Source organism: Panthera onca, chromosome A2 (assembly GCF_046562875.1).
Source record: "Panthera onca isolate mPanOnc1 chromosome A2, mPanOnc1 haplotype 2, whole genome shotgun sequence".
NCBI lineage: Eukaryota > Metazoa > Chordata > Mammalia > Carnivora > Felidae > Panthera > Panthera onca.
This window is the reverse complement of record NC_138340.1, coordinates 160086263-160109331: the sequence shown is the minus strand read 5'-3', so window position 1 is coordinate 160109331 and position 23069 is coordinate 160086263. Positions and strand designations below refer to the sequence as shown.

General features: G+C 39.2%; 1 protein-coding gene across 1 annotated transcript in view; it reads right to left on the bottom strand.

The window, feature by feature from the left end:
- The window catches only part of CNTNAP2 (contactin associated protein 2), a 1969961-nt gene that overhangs the window by 1062542 nt on the left and 884350 nt on the right, over positions 1-23069 (bottom strand). Inside the window, exons 5-6 of the mRNA XM_060633381.3 lie at positions 4377-4580; positions 487-671 (exon numbers count right to left, since the gene is read on the bottom strand). Coding sequence (XP_060489364.1) covers positions 487-671; positions 4377-4580 — 389 coding nt within the window. The remainder of the gene's footprint in view (positions 1-486; positions 672-4376; positions 4581-23069) is intronic.

Genomic DNA, 23069 nt, shown 5'->3' with positions numbered 1-23069 from the left:
CTGAGGAACTATCTACAGTCATGAATTCATAAATGACTTAATATAAATCAGAACTTGGAATTTCTCAGTCAATATTTTGTAATAAATATTAGGCAGCCCTGCGTTTATAGTGTGATGTCCATCCACCCTCAAGAAGAATGGGTGATTTATAGCATAATTAACTAACAATGGACAGATTACATCTTGTATTTGATTCTGGACTTACTAAATTGCCCTGATGACAGGACAGATGGCCCGTTCCCTTCAAATGATTACGTTGGTACCAAGATTTTTAAAACATTTCAAATACAATTAAAAACTAGAGATTTAGAAACGAATAAAATGACAGCGTGAATAGATTGGGCCCTGAAGTGGAACGATGAGACTTCCCCGGAGTCGAAAGCGGGTGGCGTTGGCAGCTACGGGCCTGGCGGTCTCCCGGCAGAGCCGTGGGGGACGGCGGCAGCCCCCGGGGCCCTCCCGCCACGGCCACGTGCTGGCGCTCACCTCGTAGTCCAGGTCCAGGTAGTCGAACTCTCCGTTGGTGCGGAAGTGCTGCACGCCCCTGTCCAGGGTGAGGTTGATGCTCCGGCCCTGGCGCTCGATGACCACAGAGTGCCAGTGGTGATCGTCCAGCAGACTTCCGGTCGTCACAGACGTGTGGCCGTAGATGGGGCCGAGCTGGTTGCTTCCTGAGTCGTGGGACGAACAGAAATGAGGCAGTGACACCACAGTGACCCTGGGGGGGCAGCGGACTTTTCATTTACAGCCATAGGCCGGCGTTGCCCTCAAAAGTCCCGTCCACTGACACTGCCGTAGGGCCCAGCATGCACAACTACGCTTAAAAACAGTTGCATACTCAAAATACATAAAAGTTATTACAAATGGGAAACATCTCCTTTAAAAAGAAAAAAAAAATGAGCTTTTTTTCCCCACGGTGCCATGAATTCCGCTAGATCTGATGGGTTCCTTACAGAGTCAGTGCCCATGGCTCTGGAGCAAAGTGCCCGAGTTCTCATGCTGGCTCCAGCAGCGGCTCGCGCCTCATCCTGGGCGAGCTGGCCGCTTCCCTGCACATACGCTGCCTCACGTATAAGATGGAGAAAATAAGAGCAGCAGCTTTACAAGGTTGCTATGACGATTAAAGTAATTAGTACACGCAAAGGACTCAACTGACTTCTTGGCAAAGAGTGAGCACTCGCTACACCATGTTACCTGTTAACCGTCTTTCATTGTTGCTGTTATTTTTATTATCGGTCAAGAAAACACAGCATGACGGTTTCCAGTTCTCACTGGCTCCAAAAGCGGTCATTTTAAGCACAGTGTAGTATTTAATTGCACGGAAAATTAACTCGAGTTATATTTTAAAATAAAAACTTGCAAAAATGTATCTGTGGCATTAATCTAGTTTATGGCAATAAGGCCATAAATGAGAGTGAAAGGGTGCAAGAATCCAAAATGTTTACTCAAGTCATCTCTGTTTACCGTTCACACGTTTTATACTACCTTCTATTTTGCCTAATCAAGTATTGCTTTCCGTGGTCAGGCAAAACTAAATGCTATAAAAATATATCATGGTTTCAGAATAAATAGAATGACAGAAATAAGAGAAACACACAACTGATTAGAGCATCGAATTCTTTCTTTCTTTTTTTTTTTCTCACAGTTAGGATGCTAATGATGTCTCCACCTGACATTTTCTATAGTTTTCCTAGATCGGATTTTCTTTCCTTCTGGTGATGAAATGAAACGTGCCGGGAATGTGACCATGATTGTGTATGGACATGTGGCGGTGGGGCAGAGAGGGAGTAAGAAAAGCATGAACAAGTCTAAGTGAAAGGACACACTCAATTTTATTACTTTAAATTACTTTAAATGGCTAGAAGACTCAGCAGCAGCTAGATATGCCTGATATTTAGGTAATGGCATTCAAAAGGCACAGTGGACCTATGAGTGAGTCCATTTCCTTGACTGTCATAAATTCCAGTCAGTCAATAAAACTGCAAGTAAACTGCTTTGCAGTGAAAAGGTGATGATCATTCTGTGAGGTCACAGGATCGGGTACTTGCTTCAGAACAGTAACATCACACCTATATAAAGCACATGGCTTTTAAAAGGCTTCTCTCTGTGTTTCACTTTAGAAAAAAAAAGGAGAAAGGGTTGAAAAAATAAAGGTCCTTAGATATGATTCAACTGCTCTGTGTGTGTGTGTGTGTGTGTGTGTGTGTGCATATTTGTTCAAGTGCTTAGATTTTATTTTCTGTTATCAAACCTCTCCCCACCCATTTCTGCTTTTCGTCTTCTATTTAAACTTGTTTCAAAAATGATTTAGAGTGGGGCACCTGGGTGGCTCAGTCGATTAAACAATCAACTCTTGGTTTCGGCTCGGGTCATGATCTCAAGGTTCGTGGGTTCAAGCCCCACATCAGGCTCCATGCTAACAGTGCAGAGCCTGCCTGGTATTCTCTTTCTCTCTCTCTCTCTCTCTCTCTCTCTCTCTGTCCTCCCCTGCTCATATCTCTCTTGCTCTCTGTCTCTCAAAATAAATGAATAAACTTAAAAAAAAAGAAACTGTCCTTTTTTAGTATAATACTGATTTTCAAAGTAATAAAATTTAGTATGTTTGGACCACTCACACTGATAAGCCAGTGAAAGAGGCAGAATCTGTTTTCATGTTCTAATCTTTAGTTTTGTAGCTTCCTCCTGGGATGCATTTAACATGAGAGTTTCAGCTATTAATATATTTTAGATGTAAATTTTTGTAGAATTCTGTTACTCTTTGTAACAGAAGACTTTATGGAATTTGTATGATACCCTTCAAAAAGTTCTTACATAAATCCTGAAATTTTTAGCCAAACAAGAGGCTTAAAACGCTGAAAAACAACAAAAAAACCAAACCAAAGAGTAACTCACTCCAGTTCAACTCCTTTTCCAGGCAATATTTCATTTCTCTGATTCCTGATTCTCCGATTTCTAGTTGATTATGTTTGAAAAACTCGCTTCCACATTTCTTATCTTTTCTTAAACCTATGTCAATATAACTACTGTCCTTTCTATTCCACGGAGAGAAAGGCAGCAATAACGTCTACGGGGCGTCAGCCAATATTCACCTGCCTGTCTTCCTCTTCGTGACATCTTAGGTGAATCCGAAACAGTAGCCACATCTTTTCTCTTCCTGGTCTCTGACACCACTGGTTCTACCTGCCACGGTCCACTCCCCTCAGTCTCCATGTAACACCTTCTCTCAATCTCATACATGCAACCCCCTGTGTCTAACAGGCAACTGAAATGCACCATGTCCATTTCAGACCTCCTCTATTAGAAGAAACTCATGATCCTTTCTTAGAAGAAACTCTATAGAGAAAACAGAGTTGTCTCTATTTCTGAAAACGGCACTCACATCCATTAGGTGTCGAGGAATTCTCCTTCGCTAATTCTCTTTCTTTCTAATTACCAAGTAGGCTGAACTTACCGCTAAAATCATGTCCCAACTAGACCTACTTCCCTGCATCTCTGCTGACGGCCACCTCCGCAAGCCAGGGCCATCCCTCACTTGCATGATGCGGAAGTCTGGCTTTGCCTCTTGTGCAAACACAAGCATTTTATTTTACAGAAGACTCAGCAAAACTTTTAAAAATAAGATCATGAGGCCACATGGTTTAAAGCCTACCTATAGTGTCTCTTCCTTAAAGAATAATATCTAAAACCTTTACCATGCCGTACAGCATCTTAATAGGATTTGAACAATCCCCAACTTCCAGATTTTGTCTTCTCTCCCACTGATTCATTTCATCCACCCCCACCAGCCTCCTTCCTGTTCCCCGAGCAGGCCAGATTTTCATCAGTAGGGATTGCTACCTTGGACTGCTTTTTCTCCTCAGCATTCTCATGGCTAGTTTTAGTCATAACTGAGATCTCAGCTTGAGTACCTTCCCGGGAAGGATATTCCTCAATACTTATTCCAATGTCGACCCTTCTTGCCTCTGTAGTATCCTTTATCATCTTAGCCTATTTAATGGAGCTGATACTACTTCTCATTATTTGAAGTCTTTGCTTTTGATCCAGTTGTTTTAAAATAATAATAGATAAGATATCATCTGACTCCTCCACTAGGTCATACATTTCGTGAACTCAAGGACCTTCTCTATTTGCTCACCACCATATCTCAGATATTAGTATAGTACCTTGCTTAGGCCAAGAATGTAATAATTATTCTTTAATAAATAAGTATATGCGAATTAAAATGGATTAACCCACTATGGATTAAAAATAAATTGAAAACATAACAGGAAATGCTTTTTTTTTTTATAATTTACGTTTTAAGGATTAAGCAACATTAACATTTTACTAATGGGAATACTAATAAAAGGAAAATGGGGCCAAAAGTCAGAACATACCTAGGTTTAAGCTGAAGACCAGCTTGGCTTTTTTCAGTTCCAGGGTAATGTAATCCCCTTGCTGTCCTTCTCCATGCAAGATCACCCCTTCACTTTCAGAGGTTTTAAATTTCAAGGCGATGACATCTTTAAGTGTTTTCATCTTCTTGTTTCTGAATCTATATGGTAACACAACGTGGCCATCAAAGTTGATAACATCAGCCCCTAAAAGAAGAAACAAGTAACATTTTATTTCAATTCTTCTGTGTCGCTACCCACTGCAAAATACACCCACTTCCAATGGATGTCTGCACAGAATAAATGAGAAAGAAGTGTTTTTTCCTGAAAAATCTGGAGTCCTGGTTCTTGTTCTATTTCTTCTTTTGGCTTATGTGTTCTGAAATAAATTTTATGGAGGGTATTCATAAAAAATGATCAAAGGGACCTTTAGTAGCATAAAATCTTACTTCAATTATAATACTAACAACATAAATTCCATTAATTATTTATATGCTTCAAATATTAACTTGGGAGTCTGGAGTTTACCGGAAAAAAGTAATTTTTTAAAAATCTTTGACATATTATGAGATTTTAATATTATCTTCTTAAATGGGGCTACTTGTGGTTTTTAAATATACACTTCACTCACAAATTTATTTTTTGATATAAGAATAAAGGATCCTGGAATGCAGGGTTTGAGGGTGTACTCATTTTTCTAACGGTTTATGTTCAACTCCATTTTCAGTAGCCTTTATGGTAGTACCCAGAGTTTATAGCTAATTGAACTTTAAGAAGCTTCTTACTATTTGCTCTTGGACCTCACATCTGCCTGAAATTTCTTGTTAGCCGCATGTCTTTGGAAGAGAGAGACAGACTGCCCATGTTTTTTGCTACCATGAGCAAAGACATCCTTGCCCATATATGCGTTAGAAGAACAAATATCTAGCCTCATCTCTGACTAGAGTAACTCTAATTTGAGTTTAGAGAATTTTATTGAAGACATAAAATTATATAAACTTTTTGGAAGCATGAACAATTTTGTCACCATCCTTAGAAACAGGTGATGGGGGGGAGTGGATTAGTTTCATAATTGCTACTTACTCACACCAGAAAGAAAAATGAAATGAATCTTACTTATTATGCACCATTGGTTAGTAAGTTCCCAATCCATGGGATGGCTCAAAGATGAACTGTAATTATTCATATCAAGTTTTGAGTACAAACAGAAGCTTAGTTATAATTAGACCTTTGTCATTAAAAATATTTGTAAAAATCCTTTCCTTTTAGCTTTTACTTTTAAATAATAGAAAACCTAGTCATGGGGCACCTGGGTGGCTCAGTCTATTAAGCGTCTGACTTTAGCTAAGGTCATGATCTCACAGTTCGTGGGTTCGAGTCCCACTTCGGGCTCTGCGCTGACAGCTCAGAGCCTGGAGCCTGCTTTGGATTCTAAGTCTCCCTCTCTGCCCCTCCCCCAGAGACAGCTCGTGCTCTCTCTCTCTCTCTCTCTCAGAAGTGAATAAATATCAAAAACAAATTTAAAAAATAAAATAAAACCTAGTCAAACTAGATAGCTTTAATTACTTTAGAATTACAAGCCTGAATGAAGCCCGCCTCTCGGTTTGGGGCAAGGTCTTGCTAAAGAATTCCAGAGTGACATTGGAGAATAATAATAACAAGTTTAAAGTCTCCTGGAGAAATGTTTTCTCATCTCCTGTCCTAGTTCTCTGGCACTTGTTTGCTTCAGTTGCCACAGGGAATACTTTAAGCGGGCCACCCCATGGTAGCTTCGGTGATGGGGCAGAATGTAGTCACCACGGCCACATCCACTTTGTGCATCACTTGCCATGACAAGTTTTGCTCTCATTTAGTTCTTAATTAGAGAATTGTTGCATTCTACAAAGTTCAGAAAGAAAAATATAACTTTGCACTTTAAACTTTCATCCATATAGTCAATTCTTTACTGTCCATAAAAAGATCTTCTTAATCAACAGAATTCTGTTCTCGAAGGCTGTAAATCACAGAGGTTTATTTTACTATGGGGGAAAAACCAACCATTAAATTTAGGCTTCTGCTAACACTGCAAAGCCAATTAGACTTTAGCTTAATCATCTATACTGTCACAGCTGAATTCCAATTGCAATATCTTTATCATCTGTGATGAGAGGTAAGAGAGAAAAAAAGTGGAATATGATTATAAAATCCCAGGTTGAATTTATAATCCAGCAGTCAGTAGAAATTACTTTTTGTCTTGAAAAGTGCATAAACGAAAAGTCAGGAGGAGGGAGTAAAATCTGAACTCCAGAAAGTAATTTTGCAGTCAATTTCGTGTCAGTGACAGTTGAATAATAGACACATCATTGTTTTATACACCTTCAATATATATTAATTGACATAAAATATTCCCCATTCATCTCTCAGGAAGGAAATGTTCCCTGAGCTTAGATAGAAGAAAGAATTCACCCCTCCCCTATCTTCTTCTAAATCAAAATCTACAATCAGTTCCAGGCACAGAATAGCACAAATGTTGGTGCCTCTCGTCCTCACTTTTAGGGCAATGGAAAAAGTGAGAAGAAGGATGGGCATGGTTGATCTCTTCACACAGCCCTAGAATATTAAGAAACACATAAAGGAACACTATTCATGTGGACCAACACTCATCTGACAAATGGTAAGTGGTCAATGGTCATTCGAGAAACTGATAAAACGCTCTGCAAGCCAGCTCTCTTGCATTATGAAACCAAAGCTGTTCTCCTATGACTAAGTTAAAGCTTGTATATCTGTATGTGGACGTGAGCTTAGAGTGGTCTTTGAAATTACAAAATTCCTCTAAATAATCTGTGATATAAAATTCTTACAGAAAAACATACTGTACACTCTGAAGAGAGTCTGGGATATTATAAAAACTATCAGAATTTAATTCTATTTCCTACAAAAATATATTTAAATTTCATTTGACATCTAATACTATGTTGTGCTTATTTTGGGACAAGCCACCTTCCCCCCCACCCCTATTACCCTGATTGCTTATCACTCCCTAGAATTAAGTTTTCTATGCAGTGATTAAATATGTATGGCTGAACTGTTTAAGCAATCTGAACAACAACAATGGCTAGTCAAAGACTGAATGCAAAATCACAGTGCTTCCCCGATTCTGTTTCTAACAATAACTCGGAGAGCTGGTAACGTGCCCAATTCATCAAAATGTCATGGTAGAGAAGGCTGTTTTCTGTTCTTTTTATTTTAATTTCATTGTTAGTCTTTACTTTCCGATTTTGGATATTTTGGAGGAGGGTTTACCATCTAAAGATTTTAATATTTAAAAACTATCTTTGCTATATTTTTTACTAAAATATAATGTATGTTTCCAATTGAAAGGAAATTAATACAGAAACAGAAATGTAGAAAGTAAATTCTGAACATAGGAGATCACCAATATGATCAATATGGGCAAAAGGTTGGTGCACATCCTTCTACATTTTACACAGTTATTCATCTACCCACCTACCCACCTATTTAATGTGAGGAATTATCCAAACATCATTATATATAGATATATGCATAGGTGTGTGTGTGTGTGTGTGTGTGTGTGTGTGTGTGTGTGTGTGTATGGAGGGGTGGAGAGAGACAAGAATGTCATTTCCTTTGGTTATGGTTCAAAATGTTGACTGATAAGCAGCTTGAGTTTTGGATAAATAATATTTACAAATATTAGTTGAGAAATTGTATGTTTTAGCTAATTCATGTTTTATTGACCTTCATGCACCAAGCCACTTACATAAAGTAAGCATATATATAATTTGAAATGGTAATTTAGCCTATTTGTTTGAAAGAAATAAAAATGTATTTGAATACAGCACTCCAAAATAAGTACTTAGGAACTACTTCTGATTTCCTGTTTTCTTATAAATATTTCACTTTCTTGCAAAAGAACTGAGAATACAAAAGGGTTAAAGAACAAAATCAATGGGGTGCCTGGGTGGCTCAGTCGGTTAAGCGTCCGACTTCGGCTCAGGTCACCATCTCGTGGTCCGTGAGTTTGAGCCCTGCGTCGGGCTCTGTGCTGACTGCTCAGAGCCTGGAGCCTGTTTCAGATTCTGTGTCTCTCCCTCTCTCTCTGACCCTCCCCCGTTCATGCTCTGTCTCTGTCTCAAAAATAAATAAACGTTAAAAAAAATTAAAAAAAAGAACAAAATCAAAAGGACATAATTCTATTTTACTGAAATAGCTACTCATAATGTCCATTTATTTTTTTATGTTTATTTATTTTTGAGAGAGAGAGCACAAGCAGGGGAGGGGCAGAGACAGAGGAAGACACAGAATCTGAAGCATGCTCCAGGCTCTGAGCTATCAGCACAGAGCCAGATGCAGGGCTCAAACTCACATATGGTGAGATCATGACCCAAGCCAAAGTTGGATGCTTAACCAACTGAGCCATTCAGGTGCCACTCATAATGTCCATTTCTGATCATGTGAATTTGCATACACAGAATATGTATGTGTGTGTATATGTATATAACAAATCTATATAATCCATATGTATGTATATATACACACACAAACATATGGATTACACTCTACTGTTTGGTTTTTGTCAATAAACATTAGTTTTTATGTCACTTTTTTTCCAAAAGAGGATTTTTGCTAGCTAAAAACATACCATCACTCGGATGTCCAATTTCTTCAATGCTAATTTGTTTTTGCTATTTTCTTTATAATAAAACTTTTATTTTGGAATAATTTCAGATAAACAGAAAAGGTTCCAAAGACAGAACAGGGTTCCCATACACCCTCACTCAGCTTCTTCTACTGTTAACACTGTACATAACCTGCATGTGTGTCAAATCTAAGGCATTAACTTAGGTAGAACACTATTCATTGAAATACAGACCATGTTGAGATTTCACCAGCTTTCACAAATGTCTTGTCTTTTCTTTTTCAGGATTTCGCGATGTATTCAGTCAGCATGTTTCCTTAGTTTCCTCCAACTGGTGACAGTTTCTCAGTCCTCTCTAACTCTGACACTTTATAAGACTCATATTTTGCTGACTCTTCCTCAGCCTACGTAGGTCTGAATCTTTGAGGACTGGACTGGTGTTATAGCTGTTTGGGGAGACCACCACAGACTTGCGGTGTCATCACTTACCAGGGGAAGCACCATCTCAACCTAACTTCTCCCTGGTGAGGTTGGCTAAGGTGATTATCTGCCACCTTACTGTTTTTCCTGTTTTGTTTTGTTTTCCTTTTACTCTCTGGGGAACTGAGTCACCAGGGTTCAGTCCATACTTAGGGTAAGGGGAATTAACTCCACCTCATGGAGACAGAAGTATCTACATGTATTGCTTGGAATTCTTCTGGAAGGAAGATTTGTTCTATTCATTTACTCGTGTATATCACTGTGGGATTACACATGTTTATGCTTTTAGCTGAACTGAATACTGCCAGTACTCAAAGTGTTCCAGCTTTGGCCATCAGGAGCTCTTTCAGACCGTCTCTTTCGTCTATTTGCCCTGTGGCACCTCCTGCTCTGCCCCCCCCCCCCCTTCGCATTCTCTCCCTCTCTCTCTTTCTCTCTCTCTCTTACTCACTCAATTCCTCACTTCCTGGCACTACAAAATTCTCTAACTTCATCTTGCAATGTCCTTGCCCCGAATGTAGAAATCAGACATTTTTCCAAGAAGCCCCAAATTAGCACGGTACTGAGAAACTTACAGCTTGTTTTTTTTAGTTTTTTAGAAAGCACAAAATAGTTTTTCTGTAAATATACATCATTGTAATCTATCTGTATTTTATATCCTTTCACACAAACAGATGACTGAAAGAAAAAGGACACAAATTTATGAAGTATTTCTTAGTAACTGATTTCACAAAGATTTGCTATGATTTTGAAGGTCTCTCCATTTCAATCAAATCTTTTTGCATAGTGACTTTTAAAAGCAGTAATAATATTTAAGTGATTACTGATTACTATTTAAATACACTGAAATGATTAATTTTTTTTTCATATCTTTATTTTATTTTGACAAGGGAGACAGAGTGTGATCAGGGGCAGGGGCAAAGAGAGAGAGACACAGAATGCGAAGCAGGCTCCAGGCTTTCAGCTGTCAGCACAGAGCCCAGCACAGGGCTAGAGCCCATAGACCATGAGATCATGACTTGAGCTGACATTGGATGCTTAACCGACTGAGCCATCTAGGCGCCCCTGAAGTGACCATTAATTTAAGTGGTAATCTAAAGGCTTTGATATTTTAAAATAAGTTGTTTTATTATCATAAAATATGTACTCACTGTAAAAATTTTATATCAGATCTGAAAGCCAAAAAAGGCCATTTACATTATATACAATTATACCACGTAGTTATCAAAATACTCAATGTTTTTCTATATATATTATTCCAGTATTTTTTCTGCTAAATTTTTCTTCAATGAAATGTTCAGTGGTTACATAGTACTCTACTGCACATGAGCTTTAAGTTTTAAAAATAATTTCCTATTTTGGAAAAAAAATAATTTCCTATTTTGTACATCGTATTATGTAAGCTCTATGCTCTACATGGGTCTTGAACTCATGACCTTGAGATCAAGTGTCACATGCTCTACATACTGAGCCAGCCAGGCACCCATTTTTAACATTACATTTATGTAAATACATACCCAGGCCACTTTCAATAGTTTGAAATATATCTCTGGAAGTAAAGTTTAAAAACACTACCAGGTGAAATTTCCTTAGTTTTGTAAATGTTGCATAAATGCAAATCTATATATACTTTTTTAAAGTATGGGTATCTTTTTTAATGTTTATTTATTTTGAGAGAGAGAGAACATGTATGTGAGCGAAGGACAGAGACTGAAAGGGAGAAAGAGAAAACCAAGCAGGTTCCACACTAACAGCACAGTGCCCGATGTGGGGCTCAATCTTACAAACCATGATATCATGACCTGAGCAGAAAACCACAAGTCGGATGCCTACCAACTGATCCAACAGATGCCCCATTTTATTTTGAATACGTTGACCATTCCTTACAAAACAGCATGCCTTATGCCATCTTTACTCTCCATCTATTCAACTCACTTCTATTCTTCACAACATTTATCTCTACCTGACACGTTCATGTGTTTATATATTTACAGCATGGTACCCATTCTCCTCTTCTGAAACCATATGCATCAGAGACTTTGTTTTCCTTCATCCTGAAGCCCACTACTCAGTGCCTTAGAAACAGTTGGGACTCAGTAAGTATTTGTTAAATGATTTCATGTTGTCATTCATATTTCAATAAATTGGATTAAAGTATTAAATACACTATTATTTTACTTTTTCATTAAAAATTAGAATCACCAGATTGGAAGAAATTTCAAGAACCATTCTGATTCCCCTTGGGCATGACAATTTTTCATATATCCAAGGTTTCAACTATCAGAAGAAAAGAATGGTAATGTTAGGCTATTTTGTGTGTGTGTGGGGTGGAGGGGTACAATTCGTTCCATTATTATTAATTAACTTGGTATTATTCAACCAACAGACATTAACTCTGGAGGAACATAATCTATCTCATCTCATCTGCACACTACTCTGCTCTGATTACTTTCTTTCTTCTAAACCACTGCCTTTTCTTTCAATATACCTGTGGTTTAAACCTAAAGAGTTAAAATAGATTCCAAAATGTCAATAACAGATAATTTAGAATAATAGCAGCAAAATAAGCCTTTTCCAAATACTTCAAAAATTATCTAGATATAGACTCTCTGAAAAGTCACTTCTATTTGGGGGAAGTAATAAAACAAAAACCTTCAAGGCTCTTACATGAAGGTCAGCATCTCACAATTTGTGCAGTATTTCTCCTTAAATTGTGTTGCTTTGCCCTTAAGTACTTGATAACTCATGGCAGAAAAACAACATCAGAGGAGTCTGATTTTATTTTTCCATAGGATTGGACTCTGGTATCTAACTGCCTGGAAGATCCACATGGACTTTCCACAGGTAAATCTAACTCTATGCATCCAACACCTAATTCCTCCTCTGGGCCGGCTACCTCTGCCCTTGCATCCATTATCCAGTCACTCAAGACAGAGACCTGAGGCTTCCTTTAGTGTCTTCCTATCTCATGCAGTCACATCTACCCAGTTCCAAGCCCTGTGAAATTTAAAATGTCCATGTTTTCTTTCTTTCTTTTTTATTAATATTTTACTTATTGTCAAGTTAGCTAACATAAATGCAGTCTTGGCTTCAGGAGTAGATGCCCGTGATTCATCACTCGTATACAACACCCAGGGCTCATCCCAACAAGTGTCTTCCTCATACCTATCACGCATTTATCCCACCCCGATCACCCCTCAGTTTGTTCTCTGTATTTAAGAGTCTCTTACAGTTTGCCTCTCTTATTGTATCTAATTTTTCCTTCCCTTCCCCTATGGTCATCTGCTAAGTTTCTCAAATTCCACATGAGTAAAAGCATATGATATCTGTCTTTCTCTGACTGGCGTATTTCACCTAGCAAAATACCCTCCAGTTCCATCCACGTTGTGCAAAACCAGCAAGATCTCAGTCTTTTTCATCACCGAGTAGTATTCCATTGTGTATATATACCATATCTTCTTTATCCATTCACCAGTTGATGGACATTTGGGCTCTTTCTATAATTTATCTATTGTTGATAGTGCTGCTGTAAACATTGGGGTGCATGTGCCCCTTCGAATCAGCACTCCTGTATCCTTTAGATACATTCCTAGTAGTATCTTTTAGATACTTTTAATTTTTAGAGGATTTAAAATTTAATTTTTTAGTGGCTGTATGAGTTTGCATACCCACCAACAGTGCAAGAGGGTAACACTCTCCACATCCTTGCCGACATCTGTTGTTTCCTAAATTGTTAATTTTAGCCACTCTGACCAGCATAAGGTGGTACCTCGATGTGGTTTTGATTTGTAATTCCCTGATGATGAGCAATGTTGAGCATCATTTCGTGCATCTGTTTGCCATCTGAATGTCTTCTTTGGAAAAGTGTCTATCCATATCTTCTGCCCGTTTCTTCACTGGATTATTTGCTTCACTGGATTATTTGCTTTTTGTGTATTGAGTTTGGTACTTTATAGATTTTTTATTTTTTTATTTTTTAATTTTTTTAACACTTTATTTATTTTTGAGACAGGGAGAGACAGAGCATGAACAGGGGAGGGTCAGAGAGAGGGAGACACAGAATCCGAAACAGGCTCCAGGCTCTGAGCTGTCAGCACAGAGCCCGACGTGGGGCTCGAACTGACGGACCATGAGATCATGACCTGAGCCGAAGTCGGCCGCTTAACCGACTGAGCCACCCAGGCGCCCCTATAGATTTTTGATACTAACCCTTTATCTGATATATCATTTGCAACTATCTCCTCCCATTCCATTGGTTGCCTTTTAGTTTTGTTATTTACTTTGCTGTGCAGAGGCTTTTTTGTCTTAAGTCCCAACAATTCATTTTTGCTTTTATTTCCCTTGCCTCCAGAGGCATGTCAGGTAAGAAGTTGCTGCAGCTGAGGTCAAAGAGGTTGCAGCCTGTTCTCTCCTGTAGATTTTGGTTTCCTGTCTCACATTTACATCTTTCATCCATTTTGAGTTCATTTTTGTGTATGGTGTAAGAAAGTGGTCCAGGTTCATTCTTCTGCATGTCGCTGTCCAGTTCTCCCAGCACCATTTGCTAAAGAGGCTGTCTTTCTTCCACTGGATAGTATTTCCTACTTTGTCGAAGATTAGGTGGCCATATATTTGTGGATCCATTTCTGGGTTTTCTATTCTATTCCATTGGTCTATGTGTCTGTCTTTGTGCCAATACCATACTGTCTTGATGATTACAGCTTTGTAATACAGGCTAAAGTCTGGAATTGTGATGCCTCCAGCTTTGGTATTCTTTTTCAACATTACTTTGACTATTCAGAGTCTTTTGTGGACCCATACACTTTTACGATCATTTGTTCTAGTTCTGTGAAGAATGCTGGTGCTATTTTGATTGAGACTGCACTGAATGTGTAGATTGCGTTGGGTAGTATTGACATTTTAACAATATTTGTTCTTCCAATCCATGAGCATGGAATGTTTTTCCTTTTCTTTGTGTCTTCAATTTCTTTCATAAGCTTTCTATGGTTTTCAGCATACACATCATTTATCTCTTTGGTTGGTTTATTCCTAGGTATTTTATAGTTCTTGGTGCAATTGTAAATGGGAATGATTCTTTGATATCTCTCTCTGTTGCTTCATTATTGGTGTATAGAAATGCAACTGATTTCTGTATACTGATTTTATATCCTGCAACTTTGCTGAATTCATGTATAAGCTCTAGCAGTTTTTTGGTTGAGTCTTTCTGGTTTTCCATGTAGGGTATCATGTCATTTGTGAAGAGTGAAAGTTTGACTTTCTTTGCCAATTTGGATGCCTTTCATTTCATTTTGTTGCCTGACTGCTGAGGCTAGGACTTCCAACACTATGTTAAACAACAGTGGTAAGAGTGGACATCCCTGTTGTGTTCCTGATCTCAGGGGGGAAGCTCTCAGTTTTCCCCATTGACGATCATATTAGCTGTGGGAATTTCATATATGGCTTTTATGATGTTAAGGTATGTTCCTTCTATCCCGACTTTCTTGAGGGTTTTTGTTAAGAAAGGATGCTGTATTTTGTCAAATATTTTTCCTGCTTCTATTGACAGGATCATATGGTTCTTATCCTTTCTTTTATTAATGTGATGCAACACGTTGGTTGATTTGCAAATACTGAACCAGCCCTGAAGCTCAGGAATGAATCCCACGTGATCATGGTGAATAATGCTTTCAATATACTGTTGAGTTTAGGGTGCTTGGGTGGCTCAGTAGGTTAAGTGTACAACTTTGGCCCAGGTCATGATCTCACAGTTAGTGGGTTCGAGCCGTGTGTCAGGCTCTCTGCTGACAGCTCAGAGCCTGGAGCCTGCTTCGGATTCTGTGTCTTCCTCTTTCTCTTTCCTTCCTCTGCTCATGCTCTGTCTCTCAAAAATAAATAAGCATTAAAAAAATAATCACTGTTGAATTCGATTTGCTAGTATCTTGTTGAGAATTTTTACATCCATGTTCATCAAGGATATTGGCCCGTAATTCTCCTTTTTAGTGGGGTCTTTGGTTTTGGAATCAAGGCAATGCTGGCTTCATAGGATGAGTCTGGAAGCTTTCCTTCTATTTCTATTTTTTGGAACAGAATAGGTATTAACTCTGCTTTTAATGCCTGGTAGAATTCCCCTGGGGAGCCATCTGACACAGGACTCTTATTTGTTGGGAGATTTTTTGATAACCTATTCAATCTCTTCACTGGTTATGGGTCTGTTCAAATTTTCTAATTCTTCCCATTTGAGTTCGGTACAGTGTGAATGCGTAGGAACTTGTCGATTTCTCCCAAGTTGTCCAGTTTGTGGGCATGTAATTTTTCATAATGTTCTCTAATAACTGTTTGTATTTCTGTGGTGTGGGTTGTGATCTCCTCTTTAATTCATAATGTTATCTATTTTGGGTCCTCTTTTTTTTTTAGAAGTCTGTCTAGGGGGTTATCAATTTTGTTTATTCTTTCAAAAAAACAGCTGTTGATACATTGATCTTTTATACTGCTTTTTTTTATTCTGTTTATTTCTGCTCTAATCTTTATTATTTCTCTTTTTCTGGTTGCTTTGGACTGTCTTTGATGCTCCCTTTCTAGCTCCTTCAGGTGTGAGGTTAGGTTCTGTATTTTGGACCTTTCTTGCTTCTTGAGATAGGCCTGAATTGCAATGTATTTTCCTTCTAGGACTGCCTGTGCTGCATCTCAAAGGGCTTGGACTATCATGTTTTCATATCATTTGCTTCATCTATTTTTTTAAATTTCTTAATTTCAGGGTTGACTCATTCATCCTTTAGTAGGATGTTCTTCAACCTCCATGTATTTGGGGGCTTTCCAAATTTTTTCTTCTGGTTTATTTCAAATTTCATAGCATTGTGATCTGAAAATATGCATGGTATGATCTCAATCCTTTTGTTGACAGCTATTTTGTGACCCAGTATGTGATCTATTTTGGAGAATGTTCCATGTGCACTTGAGAACAATCTGTATTCTGCTTTTGGGTGAAAAGTTATGAATATATATGTTAAGTCCATCTGGTCCAATGTGTCATTCGGAGCCATTGTTTCCTTATTGACCTTTTGCCTAGATGGTCTGTCCATTGTTGTAAGTGGAGTATTAAAGTCCCCTACAATCATGGTATTATTATCTATACATTTATGTTTGTGATTAATCGATTTCTATATTTGGGTACTTTCATGCTGGGGGCATAAACATTTACGATTGTTAGCTTTTCTTGATGGACAGACCCCTTAATTATGATATAATGCCCGTTTCATCTCTTGTTTACAGTGTTTGTTTTAAAATCTAGTTTGTCTGATGTAAGTATAGCTAGTCCAGCTTTCTTTTGACATGCGGTAGCATGACAGATCGTTCTCTACCCCCCATTTTTCCAATCTGCAGGTGTCCTCAGATCTAAAATAAGTCTCTTGTAGGCAGCATATAGATGGATCTTGCTTTTTTTTTTTTTTTATCCATTCTGATACCCTATGTCTTTTGATGAGGACATTTAGTCAATTTACTTTCACAGTGATTATTGAAAGATATGGATTTAGTGTCATTGTGTTATCTGTAGGTTTCATGCTTGTGGTAATGTCTCTGGTCCTTTGTAGTCTTTGCTGCATTCCACTTACAGAGTCCCCCCTGGGATCTCCTACAGGGCTGGTTTAGTGGTCATGAACTCCTTTAGTTTTTGTTTATCTGGGGAAGGCTTTATCTCTCCTATTCTGAATGAAAGCCTTGCTGGATAAAGGATTCTTGGTTGCATATTTTTTCCTATTCAGCAATTTGAATATTTCCTGCCACTCCCTTCTGGCCTGCTAAGTTTCAGTGGCATATCTGCTACTTCCCTTATGTGTCTACCCTTGTAGGTTAAAGCCTGTTTGTCCCTAGTTGCTTTCGGAATTCTCTCTTTATCTTTGTATTTTGCCAGTTTCACTATGATAAGTTGTGCTGTTGACCTATTTTTGTTGATTGTGAAGGGAGTTCTCTGTGCCTCTTAGACTTGTATGCCTGTTTCTTTCCCCGTATTAGTAAAGTTCTCAGCCATAATTTGTACAAATAAACCTTCTGCTCCTTTCTCTCCTTCTTCTTCTTATGGAACTCCTATGATATGAGTATTACTTTGGTTTACTGAATCACTTAGGTCTCTAATTCTCCCTGAGTAGTCTAGTAACTTCCTTTCCCTCTTTGTTTCTGTTTTATTGTTGTCCATAATTTTATCTCCTATTTCACCTACTCTCTCCTCTGCTTCTTCCATCCTTGCTGTCACTTCGTCTAGTTTATTCTGCATCTCACTTACAACATCTCTTAATTCACTGTGACTATTTCTTAGGTCTTTGATCTCTGCAGCACTAGATGCTCTGCTCTCTTCCATGCTTTTTTCAGGCCCGGCTATTAGTCTTGTGACTGTTATTCTAAATTCTTGTTCAGCTGTATTGTTTATATCCGTCGTGAGCAATTCTTTGGCTGTCATTTCTTCCTGGAGTTTCTTTTGGGGAGAATCTTCTGTTTCATCATTTTGACTAGGTTTCTGTATTTTATGTGATGTAATTGCTTGCTATGTGTCCTGTACCTGCAAAAACTACCGTATTAAAAAGGGGTCGTACACTGTCCAGGGCCTGGCACTGCAGTAAGTGTTTCTGAGTGTGTTGTGTGCACTCTGGCTCCTCTATCCCCCTGGTCAGTCAGCTCTTCCTTTCTCATAGTGCTGGACTGCTTAGACCTTCCACCAGGTGTGCTTTGATTTGTTCGTTAAAGTAACCCTGGAAAAAAGGAAAGAACAGGGGACCTGTTCCCATACAAAGAAAAAAAAATGAAGGGTGGGGGGGAACCACCAGCAGAGATTCAAAGAAATTATAAGGCTTAATGTAGAGAGAGAGAAAGGAAAATAAAGACGACAAAGATAGAGAAAAGGTATAAAAAGAATAGAGTAAAAATGCCTAATTAAACAAAGCAGAGAAAGAAAAAATATATATATATATATGGTAACATGTGACAAAGGATCAAATGAGAAACTATGAGCCTGATTCCAAAGGAAAAAAAAAAAAACAAAATCAAACAAAAAAAAATAAACAACCCAAAAAACAAGAGGGTAGAAAGAACAAGAAAAGAGAGGAAAGAAAAAAGAAAAAGAAAGCCTAACATTCAAAACCGCAGGAGTTGTCTGTTGGTGCCTGGGACCCACGGCTGTGGTGGTCTGGAGGAGAGGCCATCTGGTTCAGTGTCAGTCCCACTCCCGTCGATAAGCAGGTAGGAGGCATGGAGGGGTGGGGTTTCGTGTAAGCAGGTCCCACCTCCCCTGGGGGCCACTGTCCTGTGTGCCCTGAAGCCCCACCGTGTGGGTGAATGGGAGGAAAATGGTGACCCCCCCCCCCCCAATCTCTCCTCCCCAGACCGGGTGTCCCAAACCACGCCATTCAGGCAGCCCTCACAGAGCAGTGAGGACAGGCTGGTTTTTCCTGCTCCACGGTCTCCAGCGTCTCCTAGGCACTTAGCTGGGATTCAAAACTCCCTGTCTTCAAGAATCTTGCACCACAAGGACTCGGTTCTGGAATGACGCCGCTCTGCCCTTTCACCAAAGGGGCTCTGGCTGGTGCAGGCAGGGTCTTTTGTCTTTGGGAGGCAATAAATCCTCTTCCCACAGCACTCGGGAGAGGGGACTATTCTCTCCCAGCGCGCCCCTGAGATCATTACCATGCCCCAGCTCCCAGCCCTCCAGGTGCAGGCCATAGCTTAGGTCCAGAGAAAAGTCAGGCACTTTTGAAAACTCTGACCTTCGGTTCCATAGTTCTCATTCCCCAGCCTTTAGTCCGGAGAGGTTCTTCTCTTGTCCTAACACAATGCCACAACCCACAGCTTCTCTTCTCCCTTCTGTCTCTCCACAGAAGGGGATCCCTCCCCTCTGTGCCTACGCTGCCCACTGTTTTCTCTCTCCCAATTCACACCTGCATCTCTGTCCCATCTAGCTCTCTCCCTCCACCTGTGGAGCTCCTTCTGTTACCCCGCAGAGGAGCATGTGTACGTTTTTCAAACAGCTTACTTTTTATATGTATGACCACCAAGCTACCATCACCTCACAGAGTATCTACTGCATTAACGGTGTTAGTGGACGATTCCCATCCTCCTAATTTCCCTTAAATCTATTCTCCACACACAAGCTAAGAGGATCTTTCTGAAATACACTTTTTGGCCAAAAAACTCTTCAGCATGGCCTGCAAGACTCTCCCTTTTTCCATGGCTCACATTTTAATGCCGTTTTTCTCTTTATGTGCTAACTGTGGTACACCAGCTGGATCCCTGGCTCACCACCCAGTACATTCCCTCACACTGTGCTCCCTTCTTTCTACAAACATCTGTGTGTGTGTATGTTTGTGTATGTGTGTGTATATATATACATACATACATACACACATATATACATACATATATATGTATATATATCTATGTATGTATATGTGTGTGTGTGTCTATATGTGTGTGTCTATATGTGTGTCTATATGTCTATATGTATATATATCTATGTATGTATATATGTGTGTGTGTCTATATGTGTGTGTCTATATGTATCTATATGTGTGTGTATGTATATATATCTATGTATGTATAGATACACACACACACACACACACACACACACACACACACACACACATATATATATATATATATATATATAAAGTTCAGGCATCCTCCAAGCTTCAGATAATCCTCACCTACTAGAAAAGCTTTCCTTGCATGAAATAGCCCTTGATGACTGTCCCATGGCACCCTTGAACACTTTTATCATATCACTTCTTATCTTAAGTTAAAATCATCTCTTGATGGGTCTGATTTCCTCTGTGGATTCGAAGCTTTCCTAAGGTACAGATTTTGGATTCTTTCTCTTTGTATTTCCCGAAAAATAAATACTTCTTAAACTGATCTAAATGTAACTGGTGTTTGAGACAAGGCAAAAGGAGAACTCCACTGTTTTTATTTTCCTTCAAAACCATACCTGGTACAATGCAGTTTACTCTCTAAGAGTGCAGATTTATGCATGATTTAGTGTCATGTATTCATATAAATTTACAACCGTGAGCTTCCGATGTGAAAAAGTAGTTTAAAACATGAAATGTTTTTATTATACTCACATGGAGTTTCTTTATAAGTTTGTTTCTTTATAAGTCAAAGACTAAAAGATATAGCTCCAGTATGAATTTAAACACAGTGTGTGTATGTGTGTGTGTGTGTGTGTGTGTGTGTGTATACACATTTTTTTCCTTTTAACTGAATAAGTTTTTTTTATTTTTATTTTTTAATGTTTATTTTTGAGAAAGAGAGAGAGACAGACAGAACATGAGCTGGGGAAGGGGGAGAACTAGAGGGAGACACAGGATCTGAAACAGGCTCCAGGCTCTGAGCTGTCAGCACAGAGCCCAACACGGGGCTCAAACTCACGAACCGTGAGATCATGACCCGAGCTGAAGTCGGATGCTTAAGGGACTGAGCCACCCAGGATCCCCTTAACTGAATAAGGTTAAAAGATACTTGCCTTTTAACAAATTTAACACTAACCTGGGATACACAACTTGCTCTCTATATTTTTTATTAATGGATTCTTTCATGAGAAACTATCATGTGATAAATTATGATTTGCTAATCTCATGGCTGGCCCACTTGAGTAAGACACAGGGAAATATTAGTAATTTTTTGAAATTACATTATTCCACATCAACAAGCCCCAAAAAACACACAAAAACCAAAAAGCCTGAGGTTCTCTTTGCTTCCCCCAAAACAGTGATTCTCATATTCATAACCTGCACACTCATACCACACAGGACATCAGAAAATCAGACTGATAGACTTCGGAGCAGAGTTACAGCTCTAATACATCTGATAATGCAGAGATAATAAGCAATTTCTGAAAATTAGCATAAAATCTATTTGTAGGAAATCCATGCAGAAGCTATTTTTATTTATTTTTGTAAAGTGAAAAGTCAAACAAATTAGACTTGCCTTCTCTGCGATAATACTGCCGTTTACTGAAAATAGCTCCACAGTTTTTGACCATACACAATCTATTTTTCTGCTTAGGAGAAGACTATCTAGAATTATAAATCCTAAGTAAATATTCCACAGATGAAGAAAGGAACTAGACATCAATAAACCCCCCAGAATGTATTTTGATAGAAATTATTCCCAACATTTATTTCAGACATTTTTTATCACTATTCAGTTAAACCGACTTCATTTCTGGTTCCATTTAAAACTGCGTTGTCAGCGTTGAGATCAAATTTCAACTGTACACAGGCTAAAGGATAGCAATTGGAGTTAGGGACTTGTTTTGAGGCACTGCTTTCATGGTAGTTTATAGAGTAATGAGGAGAAGACAAATCATATCCATAGTAGTGAAGGGGGAATGGTGGACACAGAGCGGGGTGACGGGGCTCCACGACCCTGGTCATTTCCTACAGCTGCCCCGGCTTGCTTCCGCTCTCCCCTCTGTACTAACATTGTCTTTCACCTTCTGTATCTCGGCTTTCACATCTGGGGCTTCCCCCCACCCCCCCCCCCACGGTCAGCTAATTCCTGCACACGCACTCCCCAAATAAAAAACCAACCAATCGAGAGCACACAGCCCAGACCGGACATCTCCTCTGTCAGGCTCTCACACAGGGTCCAGGACCCATAATTAAGGCTCTTAATTATTTTCTCTCTTCTCCCTCTGCCTGGCTGACCCAATGCTTCTTCTTGTGTTCCCCGCACCCCCTTTCTGTCCCTCATGGCATTCCTCTTGGGAACTGTAATAAACTCTCTTCCTAATGGCAGTTGTTCCTTGACCTGTTAGCCTGACTGTACTTTAAATTTTAGACACACTGTATTTTAAAACATACCTGTTGGCCTTACTGTCCTTCAGATACACTATATTCCAAAACACTCTCAGCAGAAAATTCCCTTACTGTATCACAGAAAAGAGAAGGAGAGAAAAATCAAAGTTTTGGCCAAGCAAGAAAAAGAAGAGTTCTTAGAAATGTGGGCTAGATACGCAAAAATCTCCTCTATGGTACATTTTAGAAACCGTTATCAAATGTCTGAGATCCACCACCATCCTGTGAAATAACTTCTACACCCGTAGCACTGTGCCAAGAAGGTGGGGCCGCTGAGGTAAAGGGGTGAGTTTTAAGAAAGAACTACTAGACCAACTCTCCCGAGGTGAAAAAAGCAGTAAGATGGAATAAGGAATCCAGACCGATGGGGAAACAGTATATTCGACTGACTGTTCAGACGAGCTCAGCAGTTCTGTGTGTCTTTAATATGTAAGGGTCCTGTATTCGGGGCAGGGTTAGAACTGGTACATGAAGAACCTAAGGCTCCATGCAGAAGACAGGAGTCTATGTGAGTAATGACGGCATCCTTAGGGGAAGGTGCATGTTCAGATTCGCATCCTGGGAAAATATCTCCTGTGCTGATGTCAGAGAGCGGGAAGAATGGAAGACAGTGCAGAGGAAGAGACAGCAAAGACCTTGCCTCAAAGAAGCTGATGGTCTAATGGTGTCGACAAAGGTTATACCAAAGCCAGAATTCAGAAGGTAGCCATCATTAAAGAATGTCAAGCTTTTTGATGATGCATTGTTGCCACC